A 24,747-nucleotide genomic window follows, 5' to 3' on the forward strand; every position below is an offset into this window, starting at 1 on the left:
CGGGACACCAGGACACAAATGACGACCGAGACACCGGGACACAGGGAATATATATAAAAATAAGTTATCTGTCTGTCTGTCTGTCTGTCGAGTGACGTCGTGTTTGTCCGCATAACGTCTGAATTATTTCATCATTTACCAATTCAAAAACGAATGTATTCAAGCCGATGTAGCTGAGTTAGTAAGGCGTTATGTTCCAGGTTCTAGGTTCAAGAGGTTCCAGGTTCGAACGTTGGCTTAAAAAAAGGTAAAAACTACAAAAAAATTAAAAACTAATAAAAAAGCTAAAAAAGCTAAAAAACTAAAAAAAATAAAAAAAAATAAAAAAAGGTAAAAAACTAAAAAGAAAAAAAAACTAAAAAAAGGAAAGAAACTGAAAAATAAAGGAGAAAAAGAAAACTAAAAAATACAAATAAAAATAAGAAAAACTAAAAAAGGTAAAAACTACAAAAAAACTAAAAAGGTAAAAACCAAAAAAAAAAACAAAAAGAAAAAATGGAAAAAAACAAAAAATTTATTTCAGGACACCGGGACACAGGGAATATAGATTGACAACCGGGACACTCAAAGAGAAATTACAGACTGGGACACCGGGACACAAATGACGACCGGGACACAGGGAATATAAATGACGACCGGGACACAGGGACACAACTACAACGGGGACGCCGGGGGGCACTGGGGGATATATAAATGACGACGGGGACACAAGGAGTGTTCGATCAGCAATCACCATCAACAAAGCTCAAGGGCAATCATTAGAATCATGAGGTATAGATCTAAATACGGATTGTTTTTCCCATGGACAATTATATGTTGCATGTTCAAGAGTCGGTAAACCTGACAATCTATTTATATGCACAGACAATGAGACAGCGAAGAATGTTGTATTTTCGCAAGTTTTACGTAGTTAAAAACATATATATATATATATATATATATATATATATATATATATATATATATATATATATATATATATATATATATATATATATATATGTCATGAAAAGAGAAATCACCAATGCTACAGCACAAACACAAAAAAAAAAAAAAAAAAAAGAAAAAAAAAAAAAAAAAAAGAGACAGAAGGAGAAAAGGAAGACTGTTTTCCTAAATTAGTGATTAATATAGACCAGCACTTGAATGAGGCCTTAACCCTACTCATCCATACAACACATAGGTCAAACAGCATAGCCACACACAATCAACCATAAAGAATAATCCATGGACAGGCAGTCATGTCGTCAATAAGTATAAGTCGTCATTTACCGAACAATAGAAAAAATAATATAGACAAATAATTCAGAGGCAACACCCAACATAAGGGCTCATCAGGAGAATACACTGGCCTATATAGGGTTTCGCCACTCTAAATTCTCTAACCAGCACAGTGTTGTGGCTACCACAGAATATCCATGGCATCCCCGCGTCAGGTATCACCCCCAAAATACATGCCTATGAAAAAAAAAACAGCAAATGTAAAACAACCAAGTAAAACCAAAACAAGCTTATCCTGTTAATATATCCCTCCCTTTAGCAACAATAGGTAAACTAAATATTATAAATTTTACCAAATCACAAATATTAACACATTGCAAAAAACCTGAATGAACTAAACAATTATAGAATTCATCTTTACCATGTGGCTAATTTTTTAAAAAATCCGCTCAATTAGAAACACAATTCAAAATAAATGGCACTGTGACAACATTTCTCGAACCTCCGAAATTAGTTAAAAATTTCTTTAAGTATTTCTAGATAATTCTTTTGATATTTATTTAAAAGTTCGTTATAATGAAAACTAAATTTTTTGAATTGCCAAGTTAATTTATTTGCAGAAAAACCTCTTGATATCAATTTTTGGCTTAAGATTTTACATCTATTTTTAAAATCAATATAATTACTACAAATCCTTGCATAACGAAGTAACTGTGAGAAAAACGCTGAATATGTGATATTTGAGTGTATATTACTTTCAGGGAATGGGAAACTAATCACTTCAAAATCAAAATCATCCGTTTTATTATACATTTTAAAACTTAATTTATTATTTTCACAAATATTAATTATTTAAATCTAAGAAATGATCTTCATGACCAGCGCCATGACTAGGCTCAAGAATAAGCTCTGATGGATATATATTTTTAGAAATATCAATGAAATCCTTACAATTTAAGACCAAAATATCATCTAAATATCTTTTATTATTTGACAAAGCATGTTTTAAATTAATTGGATTATTCTTATCCATCATATATTTATATTCTAGTTGACTTAAAAACAAGTCAGCTATAAATGGGCTGGCATTCCCACCCATGGGAATTCCCATAATTTGCTTCTACAAATCACCCCCAAATCTTATATAAGTATTGTATAAAACAAATTCCAATAACTCAAAAATCATATCCAAGCTGTAACATCTCAAGTTAACTGTAGTATTAAAGCAGTTTGTCCATATAGCTTTTTTATTATAACTGTCTATTTTTAAGAACCTTTTACTAGATAAGAGGAAAGATTTCTTTATAACAGTTTTTAAATTATCAAACACTAAATTAAGTGATAAATTAGTATACATTGTCGCAAAATCGAAAGACTCAATTCTTTTAGCTGAAACCATTGTTAAAGAATCTATCACCTGCAGTGAATTATTAACACTCCAATATGGATTAAAATTCGAAAATTTTTTAATACCAGAACAATAGGTTTTAAGTTTATTTACAATTTCCTTTAAAATTAAAGAGAGGTCAGTAGCAGCAATGCGGGTTGGACATTTAGCTGCTCCAGCAATAAACCGTGGTTTAGGGGGATTCTTATGAAATTGTGAAATATGTGTGAAATATATATTCACACATGTAAATATATATTCACAGGTGGGACACAGGGACACAACTACAATTTCGCGTTACTAATATGGCAAGTAACGACTTACGCGCGCGGGGGGGGGGGGCTTGGGGTGGCGCGAAGCGCCACCCCAACAGCTAGTATAACTATAAAATAGGTTTATCACTTAATGTGTCTGAATCGGCCGTACTGTTCTTCCACGCGGGGTATTATGAGGAAGAAATTCCTTTAGGTGATTCAGCTGTTAAGCCATATGAAAGCATTACCGACCTGGGTTCACCAATCGGTTGAAGCTTCTACTCCACAGGAACGTTGCTTGTACGAAACGAAGAGGCGTAAATCCGGATTGCTTACGGATCAATCATTGGTAGCAGACTTTACAGACATCGATTCTGCCGTAGATATCTTGCGTTGCTGTATAACGCCATTGCCCTCCCACATGTACTGTATATAGCACCTTTTCGGAAATATGTGTCGTCTGCCCATTGTACAAAAGTAAAGAGTTCCGTTTTTTCGATTCGCGAAATTCCTTCTGAGACTTCCTCCGTGGACGAGGAACACACATATCATGTGTAATTACGGAGGGTCCGGTCCAACAGTTTGCATTAACCGGGTGTAGAAAAAGGCTAAGGAAAGGACGAATAAAAGGCTTGCTATCATGTGTCAATAGTTTTGTTAGCGTACATAGTGTGTATATACTTATGGTTCTGTTCGTAGTGTGATTTCTTTTCTTTTTCCGTTCGTACTCCGATGTAACTCCAGTGAATTTTTGGGTAATAAAAGTACTTGCTTACTATCAAAATCGCGCAATCCATCAATGTAAAGTCTATATCCTTGAACCAATTATTTTGAGCTGAAATAGGATTTTCGGAAGGAATCAAAAGTTTCATAAACTATAAATTTTGTTGAGAAAAGTCCTTCAGTTAGTCCTGAATTTCTTGTAGATCCGTTCCCATCACTGCAAGAAATTGCATTTAAATGACTACTTTTTGCTATATAGTTGTCTAAAAACATCTTTTCATAATTTGACGTACCCCTACGCTAAATTTGCTACGTTGGTTGAGCAATGACAAAATAAGCAGAAATAAAGCGTCATAACAGCGTTGTAGCAGAAATAAAGCAGCCAACAAAATTATAAGCTTTATTTAAAAAATTCTCAATCAAAACACATGTTATATGTTTGATTCAAGGATCGAGTGGACAGGAGTTGATTAAAATGGGCTTGAAGTAAGCAGGGATCAAGCTGCGTGGGATTTTTTGAAATTTTGATGACTTAAATGAGCGTTGAACCACACGAGGGTTTAGATCACTGATGATTGAGATGCATCGAAGTTGAGCCAAATTGAGGTTCAATCAAATGCGGTTGAGTCAAATGGCCATTGAATTAAGCGGGTGTTGAGTTGAATAGGTGTTGAGTTGAATGATGATTGAGTTGAATGATTGTTGATTTAAATGGTTGAGTTATACGTGAGCCCTATCATGTTAACAAAATGATTAGAAAAATAAATAAATAAAAACACAATAAACTTATAATATATTTAAACAATCTATATTTTACTTACCACATTAATGTAAATATACACAGCTCAGCAAGAAAATTTTTTGGCAGGCATTTCTTTTTTATATTTATACATTTCATATGTTGCTCCTTTTCTTGATTCAAGCTGTCTGCCTCCTCTTCTAAGTGTTTTTATTTTATTTTTTCAACTCAATAAAACTAAGACTTTCAATAAATTTACATTCTTTTTTCCAAAGAAAGAGCTAGGAAAATTGTTAAAACACTTAAATTATTGGATTCTTTAAAATTCTGAATTAGCTCTCAGGGCACTCAATAGGAAGAACTAGATTAAATATTGACGGGAAATGTTTTGGCTCTAAAGAGAATAAATTACTGTATCATTTATTCATCGAATCATAGGGCTAAAATTTATTTATCGTCTTATTCCAAGTTCATCTTAGATGGGATTTGATGTATATATCTTAAATATTAAGACATTACAAAAGTGTTTTAATGGTGATACATTTTCAAAACATTCTTTAGGGGAGCAAAAAACTTTTTTTCGAAATGGCTTTACGGACTTGCAATTTTTATACTTCTTTAACTCTTTTCGGTTATGGAACACTGATTATCATCTACGTGCTAATGTGGTAAAACGATTTCTGAAAAGTAACTAACGCTGAATTAATCAAAATTATTTTGTTTATTGGTTAAGCTAAAATAATTTGTTTTAATACAGCAGTTTACAGCATGTAAAAAGTAGACTAGGTTTTTACATTGTAAATGACCTTCAAAAACAACATATACTCGCTTTATATTCATGGTTTATCCTCAATAGCAACTAAACCATGCTACGGATAAGGCAAGTTCGATTGATACCTTTTTTTTTTTTTTTTTTTTGACTTTTTTTTCATTGATACCTTTTTAAAAACAGTGTGTTTTGGACTTTACTCTAAAATGTTGCTTGTTTAAGGATCTTGAATAAGTCTTACTTTTTAGGTTATTTTCAACTTTTTGCAGTACTGTCGTCAATTCCATCTCTTTTTTTTCTTCAGTATTAAAAACATACATTAATAAAATTGGTCTAACACCGTCAGTTGTAACTTCTATCTTCTATTCCATTGGCCTTAACTCATTTTGGCCCTTAAACTTTATCTGTTATTGTCAGGACGGGCCAGTTTCAATTTAAAGAAAATATCTAGTGATTATCGGAGGCTTGATAGGTTTACCTTTTTGTTCTTTTTCTTTGCAATATACTATTTAGACATAAATTTTGACGATAGATGGAGCAATAAGGGAACTAAATGATAATAAATATATCAAGAAAAGAATATATGTTATACCTCAGGTAACAAAACTTTTTCTTCCAATAATGTGTATCTTTGCTAAACTTTGAGCAATTTCCAAGATAAAATAGAAGATTAATGATGAAGCCTTTCAAATTTACTTTTGCCAATATATAGCTAATGTCGAATAATAGCAAGTTCACTGGAGCCTCACGAGTATTGGGAAGGAGAAAACACAAATACAGACAAGTGCATATTAAAGAAATTTATTTGTTAATCAAAGTACGGGAAACTTAAAACATAACGTATAATTTATAAACTAAAGACACGGAAGATCCAAAGTAAAATAAGAAATTAAACAGGCTACAATGAATGATTTAGTGATCATAGATTCCAGCAAGAAAATAAAAAAGATATTCAATTTTATATATATATATATATATATATATATATATATATATATGTACATATATATATATATATATATATATATATATATATATATATATATATATATATATATACATATATATATACATATATTTATATATGTATTTATATATATATATGTATATTTATATTTATAATATATATATATATATATATATATATATATATATATATATATATATATATATATATATATATATATATATATATATATATATATATATATACATATATATATATATATATATATATATATATATATATATATATATATATATATATATATATATATATATATATATATATATATATGTATTTATATATATGTATATAAAGTATTTTATACTTTTTGGTAACCAGAAAACCTTTAGTTGGACAGTACTTTGTTTCTTTTATCAATGAGCAATTAAGCGTCGTTTTGATCTTTGATTAATTGACGGGCTGTAAATACCCAAGTTTCAATACCCTCGAATTAATTGGTGCAATTAGTTGAGATTAACTGATGATTTTCAAAAAGCTCTGAATATTAATGTTTCTTATAGAGTTACAAGTAGCTCTGCTTTTTTGTTCTTTTGTTTCGTGAAATGTCTTCAGTAATATTTTTGTCAAATAAAAGGTTAACATTATTTATTATGATATGAACATTTGTCTAAGGACGCCGAGGACTGGATACAAAAGTTAATTAAATTACATGAAGAAAAAGGTATCTGGATAATATAGCTTTATGGCCGGACTTTTTTTTTTAAGAGAAAGGAGAAAGTTAATTTTCATCCTCAAGGATTGGGTAGCATTGATTGTTATATCAAGGTAGTTAAAAATTGATTTTGAATGTTACTGTATGCTGTTATCCATGAGATTAATCGATGGCTTACAGTTACCCAAGTTTTGGTGATCCTATGAATTGACAGAAATAATTGATTCATGGTCTACAAAAAATGTAGCAAATGATGCTGCTTCTTGGTTCTTTGTTTGTTTTTTTCCCTTGTGAAACACATTAACTTGAAATGGGTCGAGTGGTATTTGTAAAATAAAATATAGATACATTCGTAATCAAGGAGGAGACAGCCCCTTTCATATACGGAATCATTTCTGTTTGTTTTATGTTTTGACGTCCCTCCTTACTTTCAGTTAAAAAGCACTTGTTTTTTTTTTAATTTCTGAACGTTTTTGAATTAACGCGGTTCCTGAATTTGGCTCAACGTACATGAATAATTAAACGAAGTTGGTTTATTAATTTTTCATTTTTAAAGCTAATAATAACCTTATAATAGCTTAAGTTTTATTTTTATTCCAGTTTCTTAAGAATGACTCCTGAATCAAAAAGGTGATTTAATTAGAATAGTTACCTCTTTTAAAAGTTAAAAAAGAAACTTTAGCGTAAGAGCAAGCCACTGAGGAGAGGTAGCCCCCTAATATACGTAATATTTTCTGTTCGTTTTAAGTTTTAATGTTGCTTTTTACTTTCAGTTGAAAAAACTTGTTTTTTATTTCATAGCTGATCATTTTTTGAATAATGTTGGGAAATCCAGCTCCCCCTCCATGGTGAATTCCCTTCCCCCATGAGAAATTTCTCCATGGAAAGATTCTCCGCTGAAACTATAATTGGCGATATTTACGGAACTAATTTTATAAGGCATAGTAACAGAACGGCTAAAGAGGTCGAAACTATTTTTGTGAAAATGAAAGTCACAAGTTGAGCAATTCTCAAATGACTAAAATGAATGAATGAATGAATGAATGAATGAAAGAAAGAAAAGATCTTTAATCCCCTCATGTACGTAATAATTGGTGTTCGTTTTAAGTTGTAATGTTGTTCCTTACTTTCAGTTGGAAAAAAAATTGTTTTTAAAATTTAATAACAACCACAAGCCGAAGAAATACATCTTTGGTTTATTATCACATAAAAATCATAGTTATGAAGCTGCTTAAAATAAAATGAAATGCTAAGATTTGCCGAAAAAAAATAACACAAACAAATTATTTTTTCATATCGGCCACTATTTAACAAAATTCGAACTTTAGCGTAAAGAGCGAGGTATTGACGAGGGGACGAGCTCCCTCACATATGTAATATGAGAATCACAAAGGTCGTTTAATTAGAATAAATAGCTCTTTTGAAATTACTATAAATACTTTAGCGTTAAGAGCGTGGTCTTACGAGAGGAAGAACCCCTCATATACGTAATAATTTCTGTTCGTTTTGAGTTTTTGTTATTTTCTGTTGAAAAAAGTTGTTTTTTAATTCAATTTCTGATTTTTTTTAATAATGCCAGAAAATCCAGCACCCCCTTCTTGGAAATTCTCTTCCCCATGAAAAGATCCTCCCAAGCAACCCAATCCTCTAAACCCCTCCCCCCATCGCCAGAAAAATCACACCTGAAAACCTGTGTATACTTCCCAATAACCAATACCATATGTAAACAATGGGCAAAGTTAATAACTTGTAGTCCTTCCCTGGGTACTCTGGGGGATTATGTCATCCTCACAGACATAGTTATTAGGTTTTTCGACTATGCTTAACAAAATGGCTACCTCAAAATTATGTTCCGGTGACTTTGAAAAAAATGAGCGTAGGAAGGGGTCTAGTTGCCCTCTCATTTTCGGTCACTTAGAAAGGGCACTAGAGCTTTTAATATTCGTTTGAATGAGTCCTCTTGCAACATTTTACGGCCACTGGGTGGATATGATCAACCATGGGAAGAAAGAAAAAACAAATAAACACGCCTCTGTGGTCTTTCTTCTGGCTAAAAAACAACAACAAAATTCCACATTTTTGCAGATAGGAGCTTGAATCCTCTACAGAAGGGTTCTCTGATACGCTGAATCTGATGGTGGGATTTTTATAAAGATTTTATAACTTTTAAGGGGTATTTTATTCTTTTTTTTGAAATATAATTCTAATTTCCTCAGGCTTGTAACTTTGATCGGTATAACTAAACTTGATGAAATTTATATATAACCATCATCAAAATATGATTCTTTTTGTATCAAAATTCTATTTTTTAGAGTTTTGGTTACTACTGAGTTGGGTCACTCCTTACTTACAGTTTGTTACTACGATCTGTTTGATAAGCTGCATACTGACAAATCCATTAACTCAATAAGACCAACAGCTGAAAAAGCTCCCTACGAATATAAATAACTTATTCCTGCCCATCACAAAATGTTTTGTTCTATGTCTGAGAGCAAGAAGAAAGTCTTTAGCTACATTGAAATGTAAATTTTGCTTAAATTTTGCTTAAATTTAGCTTGTAAATTTTGCTGAAAGCTCAGCTCGGATTTCTTAATACTCAAATCCTTTTCTAGTTTGGACATAGGTAAGGGTATAGATAGTGAATTTTCCTAGAGACAGGAGTACCACATATCTAGGATGATGGGCAAATTCACTTTCTTCTCTTTGAGCTTCGATATACCCTAATCTGTAAGGGAGATTCCTAGGGGCAATAATTTTCCTGGCTGTTCTACCTTCCCCTGCCCAACCTTTGCCTATTGTTATCAATCACTATTTTCAATTTGGCAGCTTTATGACAACATGACTACTGTGTAAAAATTTAGAGTCCAATCCATTTTGATTGGACAACATGCCTTTTGACACATGAATGTAAAAGAAAAATTTAATCAATTTGGCTCTTAAATACTCATGTGCGACAAAATAACTGATAGAGTAGTTTCAATTCAAGTTCAATTCCATCTTCTAGCTGCAGTTGCGAAAATCTCTGGACCAACCGAAGTATATGTAAGAAGTGGGAGTACAATCAGTCTTTTATGTACCTTAAAAGGTCCGACTGGATCACCAGCCTTACCACATTGGTTCCAAGAAGGAAGACCTGTTGCCCTGGATTCCCCGAGGTAAGTCGTTTAACCTCTATTTTGAGAGCATTAGTAGCATTGTTCATAAAAATGTTTATTGCTTGATACAAGCTAACAAATGCTCTTTCACTGCATTTATTTTGCCGCGTTCATATCTATTGTTGTTATGTGTCACAATCGCTCTAAGTAAGTATTAAATAAAAAAAACAAGTTTTTTCAACTGAAAGTAAGGAGTGACATCAAAACTTAAAACGCACAGAAATTACTTCGTATATGAAAGAGGCTGCTTCCTCATCAACGCCCCGCTCTTTACGCTAAAGTTTGACTCTTTCTCTCAATTCTTCTTTCTAAAACAGTAAAAAACTTTAGCGTAAAGAGCGGGGCGTTGATGAGGAAGCAGCCTCTTTCATACACGAAGTAATTTCTGTGCGTTTTAAGTTTTGATGTCACTCCTTACTTTCAGTTGAAAAAACTTGTTTTTTTTATTTAATTTCTGAACGTTTTTGAATCAATGCATGTTTTGATTTTGGCTCTCCGCAGAGGAATGATCAAAACGAAATTTGCATATTTTTTTTTTTTGGCTCAATGGCTTTCTCATAATTTTGATCGAATGATTTTGAGAAAAAAAGAGCGGGAGACGAAGCCTAGTTGCCCCCCGATTTTTTGGTTAATTAAAAAGGCAACTAGAACTTTTAATTTTTTACGAATCTTTTTATTGGTAAAAGATTTACGTAACTTATAAATTAGCTTACGTAAAGAACTTTTGTATTCTCATGTTTTTATTACATATATGAGGGGATTCGCCCCATCGTCAGTACGTCAGTACCTCGCTCTTTACACTAAAGCTTAAATTTTATCCCAATTCATTAAGAATGACCCCCTGAATCACAAAAGCCGTAGAATAAGTAGTTGAAATTACCGAAAATACTTTAGCGTAAAGAGCGAGGTATTAGAAGGAGGTGAGCCCCTCATATGGGTAATAATTTCTGTTTGTTTTAAGTTTTATTGCTGTTCCTTACTTCCAGCTGAAAAAGCTTTTTCACTTTTATTTTTTAATTGTTTTTTTTTAAATAATGCTAGTAAATCCTGCTCTCCCTTCATGGAAATTTTCTTCTCCCATTACAAATTCTCGAAGGAAAGTTCCCCCAGCATATCCCCCTCTTCTCAACCCCTCCCCCAAACCAAAAAAATCCTCCTGAAAACGCCTGTATACTTCCCAATAACCATTACTATATGTAAGCACAGGTCAAAGTTTGTAACTTGTTGCCCCTCCCACGGGGACTGTGGGGGAGTAAGTCGTCCCCAAAGACATAGTTATAAGGTTTTTCGACTACGCTGAATAAAATGGCTATCTCAGAATTTTGATCCGTTGACTTTGGGAAAATAATTAGCGTGGGAGGGGGCCTAGGTGCCCTCCAATTTTTTTGGTCACTTAAAAAGGGCACTAGAAATTTTCATTTCCGTTACAATGAGCCCTCTTGCAACATTCTAGGACAACTGGGTCGATACGATCACCCCTGGGGAAAAAAAAACAACAAAAAAACAAAAAAAACAAATAAACACGCATCCGTGATCTGCCTTCTGGCAAAAAATGCAAAATTCCACATTTTGCAGATAGATTTTGTATTTTGTAGATAGGAGCTCGAAACTTCTACAGTAGGGTTCTCTGATACGCTGAATCTGATGGTGTGATTTTCGTTAAGATTCTATGACTTTTAGGGGGCGTTTCCCCCTATTTTCTAAAATAACGCAAATTTTCTCAGGCTCGTAACTTTTGATGGGTAAGACTAAACTTGATGAAACTTATATATTTAAAACCAGCATTAAAATGCGATTCTTTTGATGTAGCTATTGGTATCAAAATTCCATTTTTTAGAGTTTTGGTTACTATTGAGCCGGGTCGCTCCTTACTACAGTTCGTTACCACGAACTGTTTGATATTTTTAAAGGACTATACTTTACCATAAACGATAATCATTAGGACAAATATACAGAAGACAAAAGTAGCTTGGATAAGGGAACATTAGTCAAGACGCTATGAACTGTACAAGATTAAATAATAAAGTAAGTTTTTTCAACTGAATTTAGGGGGTAACATTGAAACTTAAAACGAAAAGAAATTATTCTATTTATGAGATAGGCTGCCATTTCCTCAATACCTTATTCTTTACGGTAATTTTTTTTTGCTCTAAAAAGCTTCCTACTCTAATTCTACTGCCCTTGTGTGTCATTAGTCATTTTTAAAGAATTTGGAGATAGTCAAACTATAGAGTAATAAGTGATGGACGGAGAAGGGGACAACCCCCCCCCCCACTAGAGAATAATTTCTTTCCAATTTGAATTTTAATGTTTGTCCTTACTTTCAATGGAAAAAACTTGTTTTTTTTTTACATAATTACAGTTAGTCGGTTCTTTTAGAATTCTTAATAAGTTCGTCAAATAGCATTGAAAAGGTATAGGCAGTTAAAATTTTTATTAAGATAAAAAAAAAATTAAAGTACTTTTCGTAGAGATCAAGGGGCTCACCTAAAAACCTCTTAGTTGCAGCCTCACAAGACGTGGTAAGTCATTTTCTAATAATTTCATCCAATCCTGATCAAGAGCATTCAAGAGTCTAAAGTTGACTAAGTATCTTTGCGTTTGCTGGTATAACTTCTATGAATACCCTGCAAACCCTATTCATAGGTGAAAAATTGCTCGAGCTTAGACACTTAGCCTTAACCTGGTTTCCAAAAATGAGAATTTCTAGGTGAACTAAGGTCATTTTTGAAAAAATTGGGTAATACTCGCTGGGAGATCCAGTTCAAAGCTAAAGTCATAAACTACAACCTATTAGTGAAGACCTTTTGAGGAAGGAGATATGAAAGCCAAACTTTTGAAAACCAGAAAAAGCAAACCAGAGATAACGTACTAATACAGTGGCTTCAGTTTGTGGTTGGGGTGTATCTTGTTTGTTTTGTCTTGTTTTTAAGGGGGGGGGTCATTTTCAGTGAAAATTCTATTTCTTGGTATTTTAAGTGGATAAATTGAAAAAAGGACAAATTTACACCCCCTGGAAAGGGAAAAATATATATTTACTACTCCCAAATATATTTTTTTTTGTGAATTGACACCACGGTATGAAATGCCAAGAGAGTTTTTTTTTCCAATTTGAATAAGAAGCAAATACTCATAGCTTTTGGTTTTCAAACAGTTCATGGTAATGAACTGTAAGTAAGGAGCGACGTGGCTCAACAGCAACCAAAACTTTAAAAAACGGAGGGGTATATTTTGTTAGGGTATGTTTATCATTCTTGAAGCATTGATTAACAAGTATTAATTTTCAATGGAAACAGGGCCCCTTATTGTTTTAAGAGAACCTTCGATCAAACAGCCTGCTGTAACAAACTGTAACTTTGTCAAACACTTCGTCGTAACGAACTGTAAATAAGGAACGATGCAACTCAATAGTAACTGAAACTCTAAAAAACGGAAGGGTGTGTTTTGTTAAGGGATGAGGTACGAGCTTTAACCTTGAACTGAAACGTATCCTCTTTCAGTTTTAAGAGAGCCTTGAATCAGACAGCCTGCTGTAACAAGCTGTAACTTTGTCAAATAGTCCATTGTAATGAACTGAAAGTAAGGAGTGACACGTCTCAATAGTAACCGAAACTCTAACAATCGAAAGATGTGAATCCATATATATATATATATATATATATATATATACATATATATATATTAATCTGCATATACCTGATCTTCAAAAAAGTTGAAAAACAACCTCTTAAAGCCGAAGAATCTAAATGAAAATCACACCATCGGATTCACCGTAACAGAGAACTCTACTGCAGAGGTTTCAAGCTCTTATCTGAAAAGATGTGGAATTTTTTAATTTTTGCCAGAAGAAAGATCACAGATGCGTGTTTATTTATTTGTTTATTCCCAAGGGTGATCGTATTGACCCAGTGATCGTAAGATGTCAGGAAAGGTCTCATTCAAAAGGAAATTAAAAGCTCTAAAGCCCTTTTTAAGTGACAAAAAAATTGGAGTCCAACTTGGCCCCCTCCTAAGCCCCCTTATTACCAATATCTTTCGATCACAATGTTAAAATATCCATTGTGTTCAGCATAGTTGAAAGGCCCACTAACTATGCCTTTGGAGATGACAAAACCCTTCACAACTCCTGGGGAAATGTCTTTAAGCTATAAATTTTTTCGTCATTTTTGTTACTGGGAAATGTGTATACATTTTTTGGGTGGTGGGGAGGGCACAAATTTTTTGCTGGGAGATTTGCCACAGGGAAAATTTTCCATGGGGAGAGAAGTTTCATAGGGGTGAACTTTTCAGGGGGAATTTTTCACTGGGGAAATTGCCAGAATTAGTATGTGAAATTCTTTTTATATGTCTTGCTGTCTCTTTGCCGATTCGATTTCACGCATAGAGATGTTAAGAGTAACGGTCCGGGGTAAATTTCCAACAGGATTGAATTGTCTAGAAGATATTTCAGTAGGAAAGGGGGATTTTTTCGTGGATTTGGAGCCGGATTTCCTGGTATTATTAAAAACGATCCAAAACTAAATGAAAAAAGCAATTTTTCAACTGAAAGTAAGAAGCAACATTAAAACTTAAAACAAACAGAAATTATTCCGTATATGAGGGGTCAATCCCTCAAGATTGGTGCCGTGCAGGATGGATCCTTGTCTGACTCCCAACAAAAAAAAGTAAGTAAGTATCGCTAAATTAGCCAGGGGAAAACTGTATATCACATTTTTTTTTATCAGGAACAATTCCTAAGAATTGTTATTTTTTCTGGAAACACAATGTATTTTTGATTAGCCTAATCAGGAAAAATTAGTTTTATTTTTTCTTGCCTAAAATATTTGGAATAAATAAATGTGAGTTACATTTAATTTTTCTCTTAAGACTATTTAGTATAGATTAGATATGTATTACTAAATTTCTTAGGTGGTTACTCATCCTTGGTCAAATGTTTTCAACGGTTTCCCAACTGTCAGAATTTATAACTTCTTTGGCTGACTAAATCATATAGTTTAAGTTGGGCCAAAAAATTCACAAGATTTTAGGTGCCAATATTAACTTGAATTTTAACAGGAAGGTAACTCATAACTCAAAAATCTGTTCAGGTTTCTCTTAAGTTCTTAGATAGGGTCATAGTTCAGGGTTCTAAAAGTCAGTTTTACTGACAACTTTCAAAGGAATTATAGGTAAAAATTTCCTTCAGAATTCTAAGATTAAGCCCTTTTCGATAAATGAAGAATTACTAGTATATGAGCCCCCGTACTTTAATAAAACGTAAAAATTAAGAAAAGAATACATTTTCTGTCTACATAAATAAAAATATTAATTTTCTTAATCAAATTTCATTAGTCAATGACGGCTTGTGACTCGTAATTTGAAATGTTCGACTCTTTTATTCATAAGTTATTGCCATGTGAATGATAATAATCCCAAATCCCCTTTCGAAGAAAATGTAAAATTGAATGAAGATTTACTTCGCTCCAAGAACAAAATAATGGATTATAAGACTGTTATACAAAAGAAAGAAAAACACAAATCTTCTTTTCGGAAAAAAACAAATTCGATGAACTAGCTAATCACCTGTTCTGACCTTCTGTCTTCGAGTCAGATCGATATTTTTTGCAAAATTTTGGAAACTCCTTATGCAATATGCGTGTAAAAACTCAAATTTATTTTTCCGAGAGATTGAACTTACAAATGGGTGGGTCTTCCAGCCTCAGTCCCAATAAAGGACACCTTTTATTTAGATTATATAAAAAAACAATTTTTTTCAAACGAAAATAAACAGCGATATTAAAACTTAAAACGAACAGAAATTACTCCCTGTATGAAAGGGACTGTTCCCTCTTCAACGCCGCGCTCTTTAAGCTAAAGTTTGACTCTTTCTCTCAATTCTGCTGCTTTATAAAACAGTAAACAACTTTAGCGTAAAGAGCGGGGCGTTAAGGAAGGAACAGCCCCTTTCATGCACGGAGCAATTTCTGTTCGTCTGAAGTTTTAATATCGCTCTTACTTTCAGTTAAAAAAAACCGTTTTATTTTTATTTAATTTCTGAACATTTTTGGATTAATGCATGTTTGATTTTGGCTCTCCGCACATGAATAATTAAACAAAATTTGCATATTAATTTTTTTTGCTAAATGGTTTTCTCTTAGTTATGATCGAACGATTTTGAGAAGAATGGGTGGGGGAGGCCTAGTTGCCCTCCAATTTTTTGTTAATTAAAAAAGCAACTAGAACTTACGTTTTTACTTGTAAAAAATATACGTAACTTACGAATTAACTAACGTTACGAACTTCTATGTTCGTATATTTTTATTATGTATATGAGGGGCTCGGCCCCTCGTTAATACCTCGCTCTTTACACTAAAGCTTTAATTTTGTCCCAATTCTGTAAGAATGACTCCTGCTTCACCTTTGCCGTAGAAATAAATAGTTGTAATTACTAAAAAAACTTTAGCGCAAAGAGCGCGGTATTTAGGAGAAGATGAACCCCTCATATGTGTAATAATCTCTGTTCGTTTTAAGTTTTAATGCTGCCCCTTACTTTCAGTTGAAAAAACTTTTTCATATTTATTTTTTCATTGTTTTTTTAAATAATACTAGAAAATCCTGCACCCCCTTCATGGAATTTCTCTCCCTCCGTGAAAAATTTCTCCTAGGGAAGATCCTCCCACGTTGCCCCCTTTCCTCAACCTCTCTCCCTCTGACCGAAAAATCCCCCTGAAAACGTCTGTACACTTCCCAACTACCAATACTGTATGTAAACACTGGTCAAAGCTTTTAACTTGCAGCCCCTCCCCCGGGGACTTCCGGGATGTAAGTCAGCCCCAAAGACATAGTTATTAAGTTTTTCGACTATGCTGAACAAAATGGCTATCTCAAAATTTCGATTCGTTGACTTTAGGAAAAAAAAAGCGTGAGAGTTGGCCTAGGTGCCCTCCAATTTTTTCGGTCACTTTAAAAGGGCACTAGAATTTTTAACTTCCAACCGAGCCCTATCGCTACATTCTAGGACCACTTGGTCTATACGATGGAAAAAAACAAAAAAAACAAAAAAAAAACAAACATACAAATAAACACGCGCCCGTGATCGGTCTTCTGGTAAAAAATACGAAGTTCCACATTTTTATAGATAGGAGTTTGAAAATTCTACAGTAAGGTTCTCTCATACGCTGAATACGATGGTGTGATTTCCGCTAAGATTCTATGACTTTTAGGGGGGTTTCTCCCCTATTTTCCAAAATAAGGCAATTTTTCTCAGGCTCGTAACTTTTGATGAGTAAGGCTAACTTTGATGAAACTTATATATTTAAAACCACCATAAGAATCGATTCTTTTGATGTATTTATTATATCAAAATTCCATTTTTTAGAGTTTTGTTTACTACTGAGCCAGGTCGCTCCTTACTACAGTTCGTTACCACGAACTGTTTGATACCAGGGTGAAAAATACTAAAGCATAAAAATAACGGGACGCATTTTAAAAGATTTTAAGTAACGAAATGGAGTTTATTTCATTTTTCCCTTGATTCTTTCATAAAATTTGAACAATACAAGCTTTAAATATAACAAGTGCTTCTAAAAAAATGGAAAAATATACTAATCGAAGCCTTTTTGGGGGGGGGGTCTACACTCATCATTACGTGCAAAACCAAAGAAAAAAAAAGTTAAAGACTTTTGTGAAAAATATTTCCCGTATCTCTATATTTTCTGAGATCATGCTACATTTTGCCTACACAGATTATTAGGAAAAATGAACTTTCATGTTGTCTACGCTATAATATGGAAATATGTGAGGAGGGGCGCGTTTAATTATCCTATTTGAACTAATGGATACAAACGAAGCGTGTATTAGTAAAACTAGATGGTAAATTAGTTAGAGTTTCACGGTCATGGCTCATGTGTTAGTCTATAGATAAGAGAGAATACTCCTCTATAAGTAAGAAATAAGGGTTTTGTATAAAATTATTATAAGCAAAAGAAGAGGAAAGTCGAGGTTTTAGCTGACAAACTCTGGCATTTTAAATACGGAAAGAGGGGTTATCGAACTCCCAAATGTCTGCTTGACAATCGTACTGTGGGGTAAAATAAAGGGAAGGGCTGACAAAAAAAACAAATGACCGTGGATTGTTAGTTAAATTTATATATACTGACATTTCTTCATTAATGTTTTGATCATTTTTATTTATGAAATTAAGAAAGGTGAAAAGATTTCAAACGTATTTCGTTTTCAGTAAAGCGCAGAATATTTTCTGGTCTTGAGAAGGCATAGGGGTTATCAGCCCTACTCATGCTAATTGTGTTGCGAGAGCAACACTTTGGTTTTGTCCTGTTTTTTTTTTTTTTTTTTTTTTCCTATGCCGCTGATCTCAGCTTGTTCCTGGAAACTGGTAAAGGTATAACCTGTGCGGTTTTTACGGAAAGTGTGGACTTCAGGCCGGATTGATGAATATGACATTACATTTTGGAAAGCTCCGCAGAACTCTTGTCTGGGGCCAAATGGGATGGTTTTTGCTTGTCCACGAGCCAGAGCCTATGGTGTGCGAAGTGAAGTGGAGTTACATAGCCTATGTCAGAGAGGAGTATCTGAAGTTGTGCAGCCAAGCTTCCGTTTCATCAAACCATGTTTTTTCTTTCGAGTGGAAAGCTCCGTTCTAGCAGGCAAGCAGACAGGCACCACTTTCAAATTGAAGATGTACTAAAATCTATAAGTGTTAAATATATGCGGCAGTTACCCGGCCCCACAGCCAATATATCTTCTTTTAGTGATAAATAGAAAAATTTACAGAAGCAAAAAGCGGCATTTTCCCACGGGTCCGAAAGTGCTGCCGTGATTTCGGCTGGGTTTATCATTTCTTTTTTCGGAATGAGGTAGAGAAATGTTATCAGATGTACCTCTTAAATTTAAAAGTTCTGTCATTGCTAAAGAAATTAGAGCTTATCCTTTGCTCCTTTCTAAGTGGTGACGTTAAAAAGTTGGCCCACGGCAAAAAAAAATCAACTTTTGAACTAAGACAGATATAATTTTTTTTTTCGATGGCAATCGATAGCTCTTGATGAGCTGATCAAAGTATGTCATCCATTTTCTGGTAAGAAATTCCTTCATGAGATATACTAGTATGAAGGTTTCAAGGGGTTGACAACTTCAGTAGTGGGGTACACACTTAAACCAAAAATAGGCCGATACCAATTGTAAGACAAGTAGAGGACTTGTAAGCAACAATCGGCTGTTAGACCATGATCATCTTCGGCAATAAGGGGTTTGCAACTTTGGCTAGTTAGGGTACCTATTATTTGTTTCCGGTGTATTTGATGGTAAGACCAATTTGGTTCCAGTGGTAAGACATGCAGGGGACTTGTAAGTAATAATCGTCTGTTAGGCTACAATCATCTTCAGTGAAGAGGGGTTTGTAGCTTTTGCTAGTTGGTGTAGCCTACCCATACTCACTGTAATCTAGAATTAAGTGTTTACGCAACGGGTACAAACGATAACGTAAAACAATGAAAGTACTGAGGGGCTTGTAACTTTTGCTAGTTGGTGTACCCATACTCACTGTAACATAGAATTAAGTGTTTACTACGCAACGGGTACAAACGATAACGTAAAACAATGAGGCAGTTTCGGAATAATTAATAGAGTTTCATCTATGGTATTTTGATCCTGTAAAGTTACGGATAGCTTTATGATACCAACTAGAATGTATAAGATATTGTTCCAAGTCTTGATCCGTCACGATGTCTACGATTGAAAAGGATAAAGTTCAACTGGCTGCAAAGTCAATTTAGTCCCTTCTTTCGGTATTATAGCTCGTGATGAGCTGAACAAAGTATATGTCATTCATGTTTTGGTAAAAAATTCATTCATGGGATATACCAGTTTAAGAATTTCAAGGGGTTGACAACTTCAGTAGTAAGGTACACACTGAAACCAAAAATACGCCGATACCAATTGTGAGACATGTAGGGGACATGTAAGGAAAGGTCGGCTGTTAGCTCATAATCATCTTCGGCAATGAGGGGTTTGCAAATTTTGCTATTTGGTGTACCTATTATTTGTTTCCAGTGTATTTGATGGTAAGACCGAGTTGGTTCATGTGGTAAGACATGTAGGGACTTGTAAGTAATAATCGTCTGTTAGGCTACAATCATCTTCAGTGAAGAGGGGTTTGTAATTTTTGCTAGTTGTTGTAGCCTACCCATACTTACTGTAACCTAGAATTAAGTGTTTACGCAACGGGTATAAACGATAACGTAAAACAACGAGGCAGTTTCGTAATAATTAATAGAGTGTCATCTATGGTACTTTGATCCTGAAAAATTACGGATAGCTTTATTTAACCAACTTGATCATATAAGATACTGCTTCAAGTTTTCATCCGTCACGATGTCTACGATTGATAAGGATAACTTTCAACTGGCTGCAAAGTCAATTTCGTCCTTTCTTTCGGTATTATCGATAGCTCGTGATGAGCTGATAAAAAATATGTCATAGTAGTTTCTTCATAACTAATAGTGTCATTTATGGCAATTTGATCCTGAAAAGTTACAAATAGCTTTATAATACCAACTAGATTACATAAGATATTGTTCTAAGCTTTCATCCGTCACGATGTCTACGATTGAAAAGGATAAAGTTCAACTGGCTGCAAAGTCAATTTAGCCCCTCTTTCGTTATTCTTTTGTTATTGTTGTTTTTTCAACGCTGAGAGCCTTTGATCATGTGATTACTGATCGCGTTCTTCCTTGAACATAACGTTTTAAAAGCTTTGATAGGCTGACAAATTCAGCGTTTAACCGATAACAAAGAAATAAAACCAAAGTGTTGCTCTCGCGACACTTTATTCGGCGAAGCTGGAGAAAAGTTGCCGCAACACTTCACGTTGCTTAGGCAACACAAGTCTAGTTTTTCCTTGTTTTGAGTTTGACTCGGCTATCTATTGTAATATCTGTTCGTTATGACTTGCATTTATTGATTGATAGTGATTTGTGGTAGTTTTACGCTTGGGAGATTATTTGACTTTATTTTTGCTCATTCCTAGCTTAATGGAGCTCTTTATTTTTCTTTGAAGAACTTCTCTCGTGGAAAAAATTTTAAAATTAATTTCTGTTCATTTTTCATTGGCATAGTTTTTTCATGGAAAAACTATTGTATATCTTTTCAGTTTTCTTCGATAACAATCTATAGTATGGGTTCTATGGGTAATCTATAGTATTTGTATTTTGGAGATACGTTTTCAACAATTTTTATTCTGACACAAATGGTATTTTTTAATTTAACTGTATAGCTTCTGAAGTTGACCATTAAAAAATTCCCCAGGGTATAACTTACAACCCTTGTCCTGAGGGCTGTAGGGGGCTGTCATCCTCAAAGACTTAACTTCCAGACCTTTCAATAACATTGAACAAACTTGCTCTCTCAAATTTTTTTGGATGTGTTAGGAGAAATGGTGGGCGTGGGAGGGGGTTAGTTACCACCCAAACTCCCGGCTATTAAAAAGAACGCTGGATCTTCCTATTTCCAATCGAATGAGCTGTTTCTGAAGTTTTCTTTGGCAACAAGTGGCCCTCTCAAATCTCTATCAGATTCATTTCGGGAAAACACGAGGTGTGGGGGGGAGGTATCCACCCTCTGATCACTTCGAATATTAAAAATAGGACTAGAGCTTCTGATTACCAATCCAATGAGCCCCCTCCGATCACCCTTTCCATATATACCTAATATGCCCTTGGGCGTAACTTAAAACACATCCCCTGAGGCCTCTGGGGGTTTGTCATCCACAAAGGCATAATTTCCGGACCTTTCAATTACGTTGAACTGAATGACTATCTAAAATATTGGATTCAATGGGTTTGGGAAATGGAGGGTGTGGGAGGGGTATTAGTTGGCCTCCAATCACTTTTGATTATTAAAAAGGGCACTAGGCCTTTCAATTTCCAATCGAATGAGCCATTTTCGAAGTTTCTAAGACCAAAAAAGGTCATCTCAAAGTTCTATCAGGTACATTTTGGGAAAATATGAGGTGTGGGGGAGGGGGTGTATCCACCCTCTAATCACTCTGAATCTTCAAAAGGGCATTAAAACTTTTGGTTACCAATGATCCCACTCCGAAGTTTATACGATCACCCTTTGTTTGTTTACCTTATATACCCCCAGGGCATAATTTATAAACCTTCCCCCGAGGGCTGTGGGAGGGGGTCGTTATCCTTAAGAACACAATTTCCTGACCTTTAGACAGCGTTGATCAAAATGGCTATCTCAAATTTTGATTGTATGTGTTTGAGGAAATGATGTTTTACTAGACAATTTATTCAACCCTTCAACTGGAAGCGCAGATACGAGTGCCCCCAAAAAACATTAAAGACTTAAACTCATTTTAAAAAAGGTTAAAAACTTAAATTTATAACATTAAAACCATTAAAAAGCTTATATTTATAACAAAACAAACCTTAAATTCGTTAATAATTATCATATCTGAAAATTCCCCTTTACTGGCTCGTTGAGAGGGTAGTGCCCTTCCAGAGCACTCCTCTGAAAAAACCTGAGGGACTTCCATGAAAGGGGAAGGGAGGAATCCCAGAGCACTCCCCTCAAAGTATCCGAGGGACCTGTGCGACGATCGGGGCCCTGGTAAAACACTACGACATACTATAAAAAACGTTAAAATAAAGGCATTGGTGCTTTAATCATATGGAAGAGTGAGACTTGGATGTCCTAGGATAATCCTTCTATCCCTTTTATTGTAAGCCCAGAACCGTTTTCTGAATGTTTCTCAGTGGTTTTATTAATTTTGGAAATACAACAGTCTAAAATTTCACTGGTGTCCGATAACATATAAAATGTTTCCAATTTTCATAGTAAAATTACGGATTGATCTTCCATCTACTCATTCGAGAACACAATATGAGGAGGAAGTTGAACTCTTAAACTTTTGTTTTCTTCTTTTTGAGTTTTCTAAGCAATTCACCTATTGCATGCTTCAGCTCTTTTATGGTAGCACCCCGTGTGGCTGCAATAAACGAAGAATAAAATTTACATAATCGTAAATGTCCTTTAAACCCATTTTTTTAGGAAAAAAGTAAATCAGTTCAGTCCCTCCCCCGCCTATACGATTAAAAACAACATTACCTTCAGTCGAATCTTCGCTAAATCCTTCAAAATCAGAGAGAGTAATAAACTCTTAACTAGTGGCTGGTTCAATATTATCTTATGATAAAAGGAGTATAATACACAGATCCTCTTCACTTGAGGCCACTTTAGAATTATCTTAAGGGGGAAGGGGAAAAATAAACTCTTCACTTGAGGCAAATCCAGAATCATTCTGGGAAGAATCTATTGTCTAACACCAAAGTCTTTAAACATTTCATTTGTCAATATTACTAAAATGTTTTAACTTAGAGCCGCTTTAAAGTCATCTTGAGGAGGAGGGGGTAAAAGAAACTCTTCAATTGTGGGTTCAAAATTATCCTCAAAATCTTGAATCTCATTAAATAATAATGAAGTGTCTGTAAATGGGCTAGAGCTTGAAGGGGCGAATAATGAATGTGCGATGCCAACAAAAAGGGTTAATCAATATTCTAGTAAAATATCCCTGGTCTGAGGGCATTCTGTGGATATTTGCGCTGTCAGTTGAAAGGCTTAATAAATTTTTTAGTAAAATTGCACTTTCTGAAGGAGCGTAGAAATAATCAAACAGTTTGTAGTAACGAACTGTAGTAAGGAGCGACCCGGCTCAATAGTAATCGGAACTCTAAAACACGGAATATTGATACCAATAGTTACATCAAAAGAATTGCATTTTAATGCTGATTTTAAATATACAAGTTTCATCAAGTTTAATCTTACATTTCAAAAGTTACGAGCCTAAGAAAATTTACTTTATTTTAGAAAATACTGAAAAACACCCCCTAAAAATTATAGAATTTTAACAAAATCACACCATCAGATTCAGCATATCAGAGAACCCTACTGTAGAAGCTTCAAGCTCCCATCTACAAAAATATGGAATTTTGTATTTTTGCCAGAAGACAGACAGATTACGGATGCGTGTTTATAATTTTTTTTTCTTTCAGGGTGATCTTATTGACCCAGTGGTCCTATAATGTCGAGAGGGATCATTCTAACGGAAATTAAAAGTTATATTGCCCTCTTTAAGTGACCAAAAATATTGGAAGGCAGCTAGGCTCCCTCCCACGCTTATTTTTTCCCCAAAGTCACCGGGCCAAATTCTGAGATAGCCATTTTATTCAGCAAAGTCAAAGAACCTAATAACTATGTCTTTGGGAACGACTTAATCCCCCAGAGTCCCCGTGGGAGGGGCTTCAAGTTACAAACTTTGACCAGTGTTTACATATAGTAATGGTTATTTGGAAGTGTACAGACGTTTTCAAGGGGATTTTTTGGTTGGGGAGGTGGAGGGTTACGTGGGGAGATCTTTCCATAGAAGAATTTGTCATGGGGGAAGAGAATTTCCATGAAGGGGTGCAGGATTTTCTTTGAGAGTAATTGAGAGTAAGGAGCAGTCACAAAACTTAAAATGAACAGAAATTATTACGGTTATGAGGGGTTTCATTCCTCCTAAATACCTCGCTCTTTGTGCTGAAGTATTTTTTAGTAATTTTAACTATTTATTCTACGGCCTTTGTGACTCAGGGGTCATTATTAATGAACTGGGAGAAAATTTAAGCTTTAGTGTAAAGAGCGAGGTATAAACGAGGGGGCAAACTTCATCATATATGTAATAAAAATATATGAATATAGAATCTCGTTACGTAAGTTAATTCGTAAGTTACATATATTATTTACTAATAAAAACTTTCGTAAAAAATGAAAAGTTCT

At 34.1% G+C, this 24,747-nt stretch overlaps 1 protein-coding gene across 2 annotated transcripts in view; it reads left to right on the forward strand.

Moving 5' to 3' along the window:
• LOC136027496 (zwei Ig domain protein zig-8-like) overlaps positions 1–24,747 on the forward strand; it is a 315,403-nt gene that overhangs the window by 222,892 nt on the left and 67,764 nt on the right. For both annotated transcript variants that reach the window (XM_065704810.1, XM_065704809.1), the window contains exon 4: positions 9,777–9,927. In XM_065704810.1, coding sequence (XP_065560882.1) covers positions 9,777–9,927 — 151 coding nt within the window. The remainder of the gene's footprint in view (positions 1–9,776; positions 9,928–24,747) is intronic.

This window comes from Artemia franciscana, chromosome 5 (assembly GCF_032884065.1).
Source record: "Artemia franciscana chromosome 5, ASM3288406v1, whole genome shotgun sequence".
Lineage (NCBI taxonomy): Eukaryota > Metazoa > Arthropoda > Branchiopoda > Anostraca > Artemiidae > Artemia > Artemia franciscana.